Genomic DNA, 12522 nt, shown 5'->3' on the forward strand with positions numbered 1-12522 from the left:
ATATGTAATTATAACCAAACATCACCCCACTTGTAGGAATATACTGAGTATGTTATTGTTGCTCTAGGACAAAATGGTCATATAGCTTTTAAAGGACATTTTTGTAAATTAACTTTAAGACTTAGTAGGTTCCTATTTTTAGTATAGTATGATGATTTAGACTTGGTAGGTTCCTACCTTTAGTATAGTATGATGATATGATGATCGATTATCGTAAGCACCATCTACATTAAGCTTAATAACATAATCATGAGGTAGTTGCCATTTTATAGGAATGAAGGTAGTGCAAGGAGAAGAGGTTACGAAATTGGTAAAATAAAGAAACTCAGTAGCTTACAACATTGGTTACAACTTGAGCAATTTGTTCAAATACATGTATTACTTTTTGACTGCTCATGTATTTCTAGCCCAGACAGGGAATAGGAGGAAGGAACATACAATTTGTTGCTTTCTCCAGTCTCTAACAAAAACATCTTTTTTCTTGGAGAAATCAGTCTCCACTCTCCAACAATGTTTGATCAGGTTATGGAGTGTCAGCAATCTATGCCAAAATCAACATGTCCTCAAACCTAATATGACCAGATAGCTACACAAGAATTGTATGCTAATATAACATTTGCTACTTTTGATGTACAAGAAAAACGTAGGCTTTCAAAGCACCGTGAACACTCTCAACTGTTGAGAAATTTGTCAAAGTCTGCTGTGCCAGCTGAGTGCGCGAAGAGCATGCTACTGTCCCTCGAGGGTACCAAGTGCCTCCTTTAAAAGCTTCTGAGCTTCTCCCCTTCTCCTATACAAGCAAATAGAAAACCAACATCACGAGTTAAATACCATATTATCAAGGATAAAAAGCCAAGTTAGAGAAAATTTATGCCCATAAACAAGCCAACAGATACATAATCACAGCGCAATTCCATGATATTGCTGCATTAATTGAATGAGATTAAACTAGAAGTATGCTTGGTATTTTTCACATCCAAAACTTCAAGGAGATTTTCACAGAATAAAGGAGCAAAAGCGTAAGGTGCAACATACTTGTCTCCAATAGAAGTACTTTAGCAGGGGCAGAAACCATCTACTGATGACAAAAAGTAAATAAGTCAAAGGAGCTTCAAGCATCTAAAGGTTGAGTTAGACATCCAAACCCCACAAGGATGATTAGCAGGGCAAGACTAACTGGTGAAGCTGGTCGCCTCGCCTAAAAAAAAATAAAACCCTAAAAGGATGATTTTAACTGTAAGTGAGAAATAGGAGATTGTAATCTATTAACAACAGACTCAAGCGGTGTAACAGTTAAAAAGGGATATCACAAAGGGCCCACTGATCTGAGGAGGTATCCAAATTCAATGTGAACATTGTCTCCTGGCTGGGATTTTATCCCTCTTAACAAGATACAATGAAGTGGGGGACACTTTTTTTACAGACTGGTAAAAGTATTTAATTTGCCAAAATATATCTAGTATACATGAGGTATACAGAAAACTATGTATGAAAGAGTTCCTTCGCTGTTCCCCATTCCTAGCAAGGTACTTGAGCAGCTACACAAGATCAGGAGGAACTTGGGAAGGAAACAGCAGCTCTCACAAATACCATCTTATCAAATGGTCCAAAGTCACACAATCAAAAAGCAATCGCGGACTGGGTATTAGAGACTTGGCCTTACACAACCAAATCTGCTCATGAAATGGCTATGGAGGTATGGTACAGATGAGACAAGCCTTTGGAAGGAAGTAATTGTTCTGCTAAACACGGTAAAAGGAACAACTGGAGAACAAAAACATCTACTACATCTCATGGGGTTGGTCCTTGGCAACACATCAGAAAGCTGGGAAATGGATTCTTTTGTCAGGCATCTTTCAAAGCAGGAATGGTTTAAACATTAGTTTCTGGAAGGATGAACGGTTAAACAATACTCCACTCATGAAGGTATTCCCAAATATGTTTCAGATTGCACAAGATAAGAATTCCTCTATTGCTCAAAACAGATGTTGGGAACAGCTGGAATGTTTTATTCAGAAGATATGTTTAGGATTGGGAAATAGATAGTCTGTTAGGACTGTTAGCAAGTATGGAGAGGTGCACAATTAATGAAACCAAGGCTGACAGAATGATTTGGGGACACAACAGCATTTTTACCAGCTATTATGTTCTCAGAATCATATATTTGGATACCTGGCCTTGGAAACTAATCTGGAAGACCAAACTGCCTATCAAGGTCATATGCTTCAGCTGGATTGCTCTTAAAGAAGCCTGTTTAACACAAGACAACCTCAACAGAAGGGGATTTCAATTGGTTAACAGATGCTATATGTGTCAAAGCAGTTTGAGGCAGTCAGCCACCTATTCTTCCATTGTAGAGTGGCCAAGTAATTATGGAAAATGTTCTACTCCATCTTTGGCATTTAGCCGGTCATGCCACAGCATATAAGTGAAGCATATGCAAGCTGGAGCCTATGGAGAGTTGACAAGACCATCAAGAAGATCTTGGTGATGATCCCTGCAGTTATTTTCTGGTGTCATAGATGTTTTGATCTGATCTCAACTCCAATTCACTCTCTTAAGGCTAATTGTTTGCTTAACTCCTGTAATTAGCTTTGACCATTTTTTGACTTTGTTAGTTCCCTGATTTTTTTACTGACACAATGTAAAGGGGCTAACAAACTGCATTGTATTTTTGTGCTTTAGGCTTCTTCTTTTTAACTTTGCATCTTCTTGATGCCTTTTTTATTGAAACGCCTTACTTCATCTTATGAAAAGAGTTCCCACCCAATTATCCATACAAGTAGGGGTATTGTCTACTAAATAGTAAATAAACAATTAGAGCCTAGCTCTACGAAATTGTATGCCTGATTTCTCTTTGCCTTTAACGGATTTCCAGTACCTTCCCCTCTAGCTTGCCACACATATAAATGTGGGGCACACCATATATAACGCTTGTCATTCCCCAAAAATTTCATGAAATTTAAAACAATCATTTGACAGAATTTTGTTGCAGTTAATCATAACCAGTAAAATCCATCTTTCTCTTGGTATTAGTTGAATAAAAGGCCTAAAGAAAAAGAACAAGATAAAGCAAAAATGAAAAAGAAGAACTGAACAGTCTGCATTGACTCCAACGAATGTGAATTTAATTTACATTATCAGTGTAACAGTAAATACATATTTCTTTTCTTTTTAATAGGTAGTGATACAGTAATGAAATATATAATCATAACCGAAAGCGTTGCATTCTCACCACAAAAAAAAAACTGAAAGTGACTGAAGCGGCTTAAATCGTTTCTTTCACTTACAATACCTGTTTGTTGCAGCACAACTAGGTAGACACTTCTCATTTAACAAACTCCCTAGTTCTAATCAAAATCTAATGAAGGAAGAAGCTAAAATATATGATAAAAAGAGCATGAAAAACACATCATACCGCTTGATATCCTCTATTGCTTGTTTACGTCGTTGTATTTGAAGTTCTAGAATATGGATAAGTGTAGCTCGAGCCTATAAAAGAAAGAAACCAAGGTAAACTATCTATCTTCCACCCATGCTAAAACCAGGGAATATTCGGAAACTTCGATTCACCAATGTTCACCTGGTGAGGACGCAAAGAATTGAGTAGGTGGTGCAAGTTCTTGAATATAAGAGATATCTCTTCCACTCTCCGGGCATATTGTGATGGGCGCTCCACAAGAACATCAGCAAGCTCCAATATATGCAGCTGCAATTCTCTGTTAAGTGCTCTTAGTTCTTTCTTGAAATCTGTAACACGAATCAGCAAAATCAGAAAGATTACTTTTCAGACAAGTGACAAATAGTATCTAAAATTATCTCTGGCAACATCCCATATGTAGCATCATCCAATAATAGAGGACATCATGGTACATCCTTTCAACTGGAGAACAGATTCTGTAACATAACTTTTGCAATTCGTAGGTGCTCAGAAAGTTGCATATCTTTTGTCTAAGAGTTTGCATAACCTAAATGACTCCTACTTTGTAACTAATGCAATGTGCAACATCCTAGATCCCCCCAAAATCAAGAAGCAGTTTCTAGAGGATATGAAATTCTCATTAGATTTCCCTATTCTTCATTCCAGTCACAAGCTCAGGCAAAGAGAACAGCAATGATAAGAATATAGTTTAACCTTATAGAGAATATTAAATTGGAACTTACAAAGCAAGAAATAAATATGAGCACAATGCTCCATGCAGACTCGGTATGTAAAATGCAGGACGATATATGATGAGACACAAAAAGAATGTGCCTAATAGTAAAAGATCGAAAAAAATATGGGATCTGGGTCTAATAAACGATTCATTCATATCAACCGTTCGCTTCGCTGAGGAGAAACCGAGAAAGCTCTTCTCTTTCAACACTGAGGCAACTCTCTATCCAACTCTCTCCTGACTCCTGAATCAATTCAATCAGTGGGTGAGATCTATTAATCACATACTAGCTTAAGCCTAGAATATGATATTAAGTGTGATTGGCTCTTTCAAGCATCTTGCACTTGCCGAAAATATCTGTAAGATGACAGAGAAGGCAGTGAATTCTTATAACACAGCTGCCGAGCAACCAGAGCTGTCCAAATGGAGGGCCGAAAAAGGAAGATTTGAAGAGACACGACACTGTTGGTCTCACCAATAGAAACTAAAAATGGACCCAGCTTTTGAACTGATCCTTCAGTACTCTCAGTCGAAGATTGGGCCACTGAAAATGGTGAAAGATTGGGAGACAAGGACATGAAGAATGATGCCACGAGTCAAATTTTCTACCCTCGGCGAAGTATAAATTCTGTTCAAACTCTTGTCAAAAGGAGAAGCAAAGAGAATTTGGACGAAGGTAGACGATTTTGGGAGGCTTTTTGGTTGCTTGACTGGTGCTCATTCTTTACTTTCTTATTAGAAGAGAGAAAATGCGGGTAGTGAAAAATTGTAGGAATATACATTTGCCATATATGGAGTACTCTGATAAATAGGTGATATGGAGGTGGCTTTAATGATGTTGACCTGAGTATCAATGTGTTGGATGGTGAAGATAGCAAAGTACCAAAATTAATTTTGGTTGATGAAGGCTAATTTGGCTACTGGGTTTAGATTTTACAAGAGATGGATCTGATCTCACCACGAACCCATGAAATTGACAAAAAATAGATATGCTCAGGAACAAGGGCGAATCAGTGTCGCTGGACGGTGTTAAAATATTAGATAAATTCACTGTATTATAGAATATAGTTATCAACAAATATTCTACATACACTCTGTATGTTATAGCAGAATATTACTCAAATATTTGAATTAGAAAATAACTATTTATCATATTCTATGAGTCAAAAAACTCTTACGCGGGGAGGTTTTTTTTTGGTACATTGTTATTTACACGATGTAAGACTTCTCTCCTTTCTTCCCTTGTATCACATGATACAGGTTCGAGAAAGTTAGGCCAACATTTCTAGTGAAGATAGTACAGTCACCATTCCATACCTCAATACTTATGTGAATCTGTCATCAAAACAAATCTACCAACTAGAGCAATGCGAATATAGAAATTTGTCACTTAGCGCATGGATCCTGTCAGTGTGTCACATCAACTCTACGTCAAGTTCACTTAGCAACAAGGAAAGCAGTCAAGTGCCACATTAACGGTCTGGTTAATCCCACGTCATCAATCCAGTCCAGTCAACACCACTACTATGTCAAATCATCATGAAGAAAACATCATTCCTTGAGTTTTTCAACATCCTGATCAGGTTCTATTATTCTAATAAAAACGGCAATATGAACAAAAATCAGAAATCTCGTTCAAGAGATAAGCCAATTTTGGTTTCTAATTTAGCTTTTGAAGTTTAACGTAACTAAATTCTTGTCTACCATCTCATTCACACAAACCAATAATTAGTTACATGCGTCAATCACTTTTCATCTATTGGGTCCTGGATTCTGAATTTAGAAGCTTCAGATATCTATTAACGTATTTTTCCAACTCTATCAAGAACAGTTACCCCAACCAATCACACCCAAACAATGGCCAAAATCCAAATGAGTTGATCAAATTCCCATTATTCTATCTTTAACTCTTAACTCCTCCTATATGTTTCTGAATTGCCATTAAATCTTATATCTATCAGGAAACTTACTCAGTGCATAGAATATTCTATTACGTTTAAGTAATCAATATGTTCCTGTTCTAGATAATGGAGGATTCGCAGAGGACATTTCGAGGGGCCTTTATTATCTCTTTTAGTGCCTCATCTTCCACTAAATGTACCACCGGTCAGTCTCCTCTTCTTATCCATACGACCATAAGTATCTTGGTCATCCCTATCTGTCTAAGCTTCAACATGTAATTCCTGATTTTTCCTCCATGTCATGAATAGAATGTGAGTTATGCCAATTTAAGGGATCAAAAACATACTTCTTTATCAAAACTAACCAATAGTAGAATATCACTTATTTACACGATAGATAAGAATAATCAAGTCGGGTTAATACTAGTTTCGACTTCTATTATTTTATCACCTTTATTTATAATTATATTTGCAACATTTGAGTATTATTAATGAAAAGTCGTTCCACGCTATTTCCTATATTTAAATAATTTTGTGTCAAAATTGATATCAAAGTTGGAATCCGTAATCGCACCCTACAGAGTGACAATGCCAGAGAGTATTTCACGAGTCATTTCAGAAGATTCATGTCTTTTCAGAAATACTCCATCAATCGATTGGTCCTCTTGTTCCATAATGAAATAAGGTAGTTAATCGTGTACGAAAACGATCACCTAGGTAGGATCACCAGCACCTTATTACTCCATTATAATGTTCCTTTTCAATTCTGCATGGAGTTCTTGTTGTATTTTACCTAATGAACAATATACCTTCATTTTGTTTTTTGGGATAAGGTTAGATTTTATTAAAAAGGTACCAAGATGGTACGAGTTACAACAGTCCAACATCTGCCACTAACATGGCAACTACAAATCTCCTATCTCTTCTAAAAAGTCCAAGTACTGCTCCACATTTTCAATAGCACTTCTATTACACCAAAATTAAAAGTTCAAAAGACAGCTATTTACAATTCTGAAAATATGTTGTCTTCTCCCTTCAAAGCAGACACTATTTCTTTCCAGCCATATCGTCCATAAAACACACAAAGCAATTGTCCTCCATACTGCTTGTCTACTTTTTGCCATTTTCTGATGATGCCATTGTTCCAACAAAATCTTAACACTGTTAGGCATTACCCACTTAACGCCTACAAAATCATCAGCTCTACAAAATCATCTTCTCTATTCTTTCCTTCATCCTAATGAAACGTTCCCTAAATTTCTACCTAGGATTTTTTGGAGCATCAACATGATATGACTAATCAATTGTGTACTTGTTACCTCTCACAGGTATCGGGTATTTCCATCCAACAAGGCTTAGATAAATGAAAGAAACCACCTAAATTTAACTGTGGTCTCCGATGATCAACTCCAACTTCATCGACCACCAAGCCACACTATGGGGAGTTGGGATATATATTATCATTCTATATTGGATGTTGAAATGTTAATTGCAATCTTTATGAAAGTACTACATTCCCAGTTATGTATTTTTGTATTCTATAAATTGCATGTCCTACTTCAGAGAAGCTTACATTTCATTTCTTGCTTCTCGCTTAAAGCCCAATGGACCTTGCTATGCAAATTGGTTTGAGAATGAATATGATCATGTAAATTGGAACTTTCTAACCTATATGTTTCGAAGAATGGGGTTCAATATAAATGGAACACATATAAGACAACTATGTTTTAACGGTAACATTATCTATTTTGCTGAAAGGCACAAATGTGGTTTGGTGGGAGTTTGTTCTCTAACATCTCTAGCATATGCACTGATTACAAGCAGATGGGAAGAAATCATTCCGTGTTAGTTGCTTCTGCTTGGAAGCATAAAAAAGATCTTTTTTATTCCACTCATATTTGTGGTGTACAAAAAGTACACTGATATGTAGATAATGGGACAAACATGATAGATGGTTTGGGATCTAATAATGTGTGACTGTTGGAAGAGATTTTGAATATAATATAATTGAGGAAAGAGATTTATTACCAGAAGCTCCTGGGTCAATGAACCCAAGGATCAAGCACGGAAGATTGACAGACATAGGCAACTTGGCCTAGGTTACCAGTTTGGACAACAGATGCAGATGAGAGTTGTGGAGATATTTGAAACTGTGCCTCCTTATAAGAAACTCTTTTGTATTCAAATAAGGAACATCATATTGCTCAAACAACGTGAGATCACTTTCTTATAAGCTATGTTTCCCAATCAAGGTGACATGGTGATTAGAATGGAAGAAGTTCAAAACTCTGGCAGAAAACCAAAAAAGCTACCAAAAAATCTTTTTTGCCCTAAAAAGTTCCAGAATTTTCTATTGGCTGAATAGCGACCCAGAAATCTTATAGGAGTTTCTTGTACCAAGGGTGTAGCCTAGTGGTAGATGAAGTGGGAGGAGAACCATGAGGTCTTTCCACGCGGAGGCAATAAAAACACTAGGTGATTTCTTCTCATCTGCCTAAATCTTGGTGGGTAGAGTTATCAATACCGATACCTGTGCTGGTGGGAGGTAGTAGGTACCCGGTGGAATAGTCGAGTTGTGCACACACTGGACTGACACCACCGTCATAAAAAAGGAGTTCCTTGGCCAAGTTGACCTTTAGGAGAGCTGGTTGGAAGATCGCCGAAAATTAAAGTGAGGATAGCAGGAAAACTGATCTTGCGGAAAATAGACTGACCCTCTCGACAACTTATATGGCCACCAGAAATGCGCAAAGACGATCTTTTTTTCCTCCATGATGTCGTTGACTGATACCACATGAGAAATGAATAAATACAAAGGAGATCAAAATGGAGAATGTATAACTTGATATTCCTCAAGCTACTGGGTGTATTTAATACTCCCTCCGTTTCAATTTATGTGAACTCATTTGACTGGGTACGGAGTTTAAGAAAAGAGATTAAGACTTTTGAACTTGTGGAGTAAAATGAGGCACATATATTTTGTGTGGCTATAAATCATTGCAAAAAGGTAAATTGTTTCCAAATAGGGAAAGGGGTCATTCTTTTTGGCACGGACTAAAAAGGATATAGGTTCACATAAATTGAAACAGAGGGAGTAGTACATACACCGATTATGAACTATAGGAAAGTAATCAACGCTACATAATTACAAGAAAATGATATCTCACTAATTGATTTTAGTCCTGGTCTTGATCTTGAATCCCACACCGGTTAATGATGCGATGGGGAAAGTTTTTCTTTTTCATCAATACTGGCCCCTATTGAGGACAAGATGCGGGAAGCGCGGTTTAGGTGGTTTGGTCATGTGAGAAGGAGGAGCACAGACGCCCCGATGAGGAGGCGTGAGAGATTGTCATTGGAGGGCCTACGAAGAGGTAGAGGTAGGCCAAAGAAGAGATGGGGAGAGGTGATTAGGCAAGACATAGCGCAGCTTCAGCTGACCGAGGACATGACCCTTGATAGGAAGGTACGGAGGTCGAGGATTAGAATAGTAGAGTAGGTAGTCTGGAGTGTTCATAACAGTAGTATTGGCACGCAGTCTCGCTTTCTGTTGGTAGTAGGTTTTTATGACTAACCGTTGTTTTCTTTCATTGTTGATCACCTTACTGTCTTGTTGCTTTTATTCTGCTTTTATATGGCTTTTTGGTACTGTCCCTTCTTATCTATATTTTCATTAATGTAGTACTTCTGCTTTCCTGAGCCGAGGGTCTATTGGAAACAACCTCTCTATCCTCACAAGGTAGGGGTAAGGTCTGCGTACACATTACCCTACCCAGACCCCACGGTGTGGGATAATACTGGGTATGTTGTTGTATCAATGCTAGCCCAGTTGAGGCTCGTCCATGCCCTATCCCGATGGGCCTTCGATTTGCCCCTACCCTAGCTCTATAATCAACCCATCTTCCCCGGTCCCTGAAAGCCCTCCGGGGGCCTAGCCCTCTTTCTCCACTCGAGTCTGAAGTTCAACAGCTTTCATCATTAGTATACACCATATCTACATGTTTAATTTAATAAAGATCATATCTATACAATATTCTTAATAGTCTGCCTCACATATTTGCTCAAAACCAAAAAGCAAAAAAATGCTTAATAAACATAAGAGGCATTAAAGTGTCCTGTACTGCTATTATCATCTAAAACAAATAAAGAGGGGAAAATTCTATCATGGTACTAGTTAGACAAATTTTAAGGACACTGGACAATTCTAGAATGTCCAGCAACAACAGCGATCTGGCAGAGGAACTACACACTCCTATTTCAGCATACCAATTTTTTTAGTACAGAGGGGATGGGGAAGGCATAGCGCCTTATGAATATTCAGCCTTTCAGAGAAAGCTGAGGAACAGAACCACAGTTAGCAATGGAGAATAAGGTAAATGAAGAAAACTTATCATCAGAGTCAACGATTTAACACTAGTAGCACTAATTATGTCCTATATCAACGAAAGGAAGACTAGCAGAAAATTCTCTTGTTAGTAATTAAAGAAACTTAAGTACTAGGCGATGTTAATAGCCAAATACAACCAGCAAATACCAGAACCTGTTAAAACAACTACACCGTGTCTAATATAATTCTAGAGGGAAGGGATGGTCTAGAACTTTACCAACATTAGACCCTTTTGGGTATAACTGACGAACACCCTGATCTTCCAAACTTGGGAGTGCATCATCAGTCTGCAACCATTGACAAAAACAATACTGAGCCACTTGTACATAGTCATCTAACAGAAACCACCGGGCACAACTTAATTTCAGAAACACAACTGACAAACAAATTCACAAAAGACAAGCACAAAGGAGTGACCAGAAAAAATATTCTTGATAAAAAGTCATTTACCCAATCCAGTTCAATATAATATAAGATAAAGGTGAGAGCCTTATTGAAAGCCTCATTCATATATCGGAATACATAAAATCCAAGCCTTTGCTACTTAAATAGTTCAATGAACTTCATATTAGCATCAGACATTTCCCCCTTTACTCTTTTGCATTATTTTTTTCTGCACACTTGAATTAATTCCAGGCTTTTACCCCAAAAGCAATATGAAAATAATCAGAGTGAAGAAATTGAGAATGTATATGGCTTGTTTTAGACCAAAAATTTCGAAAGTATTTCTTCTTTTCTTAAACTTAGCGCCCAGTCAAACAACACACATAAGATGGGCGGAGGGAGTACAAATATAATCAAAGTGAACAAATTGAGAATGCGATTCAATCTTTCAAGGAAAAAGAGCAAGCAAGAATCTCAAATACACCTTAATTTACATTCAAATACATACCACAATAAGCATAAGTGAGCAATTGGGTATCATGGGGTAGTTTTTCTTTTTTCATTTTTTGGGGGGAGGGAGGGGGGAGGGGGGTAACAGGTGAGAGACATTACATACAGTGTAGTTGCTACCGAAGAGGATATAGGTGCCGTCAATGGGAGGGGGAGGTTCAGGAGCAGAGTTGGGATCTTGAAGATAGTCCTTATACAGCCTGTAATACGGCGGCGGCGGTGGGTATGTCGCTGTCGACATATCTGATCTGACTTTCACTTAACCAACCTTTCTTTTCAACCAAAAATGGTGATTTATCTCGGCGACGAGTCGACACTTGGACGGAGATATATCGGACCTCTGCAGTAGTGTATTGCCGACGGGAACACCTTAAACTATTGTATAGCAAACTTCCTTTTTGTTACTTTGACCCCTTTGACTTATCAAATTGTATCAAGTAAAAAGTTCAAAGTTGTCCGTTAAGTTTGGACAAAAACTCAGAATCGTCTTTATCCTTTAATATAGAGCATTACTAGTCCTTTATATCAATATTTTAAAAGGCTTTTTCGGGAATCGCTTCGGGACGAGCACTACCAAAACGCTATGTGGCTCACGTAGGGCTTAATTATGTGAGTATTACGCACCAAACTTTTGATTGTGCGTCCAAAACACGCCTAACGCTCATCGCTCGGGACTCGTCTAATAGTTCCTAGCGCAATCATGCATCAAATCCCCTAATTAGCATTGTTGACACTCAAACTCTTTAACAAATGAATGACTAAAATTTTTATTCATCTACCGAATACGAAGATTGAGAGTAACTCAAAATAATGAGCTATACTACTGCATAATTACTAATTGAGAACAACGGAGAGTGAATATCATTTGAATAACCAATATTTACATCTTCACTTACTAAAGGTATTTATATTTTAGTTCTATGTCTCTGAAAATTGTACAACATTTCTTGTTTGACTATTTGAAAGTAATTTTATGTTTACTCGCGAGGAGGATATTTTAAATTACAGTATTGAGGGAGTTTATTGATTATTAATTTTTACAAAGGCAAACTGTGTAATTTGATAATATCTTTTAAAAGTATTGTGATCTTTTAATCGTTTGAAAGATAACACATGATAGTTAATTTTTATCTTATAGTAATTTTAATACTATTGCATTATTTATATTTATAAACAATACTAG

General features: G+C 37.2%; 1 protein-coding gene across 1 annotated transcript; it reads right to left on the minus strand.

Moving 5' to 3' along the window:
* Positions 1-299: 299 nt before the first annotated feature.
* LOC104108396 (mediator of RNA polymerase II transcription subunit 7a-like) lies at positions 300-11810 on the minus strand. Its single transcript, XM_009617418.4, has 5 exons — positions 11446-11810; positions 10663-10732; positions 3584-3750; positions 3419-3492; positions 300-790 (listed from the first exon to the last, which is right to left on the minus strand). The coding sequence occupies exons 1-5, from the start codon at positions 11578-11580 to the stop codon at positions 730-732; spliced, it is 507 nt and encodes a 168-aa protein (XP_009615713.1). The 5' UTR covers positions 11581-11810; the 3' UTR covers positions 300-729.
* Between the last annotated feature and the right edge of the window lie 712 nt (positions 11811-12522).

The sequence above is a fragment of the Nicotiana tomentosiformis genome, chromosome 2, assembly GCF_000390325.3.
Source record: "Nicotiana tomentosiformis chromosome 2, ASM39032v3, whole genome shotgun sequence".
Classification (NCBI taxonomy): Eukaryota; Viridiplantae; Streptophyta; class Magnoliopsida; order Solanales; family Solanaceae; genus Nicotiana; species Nicotiana tomentosiformis.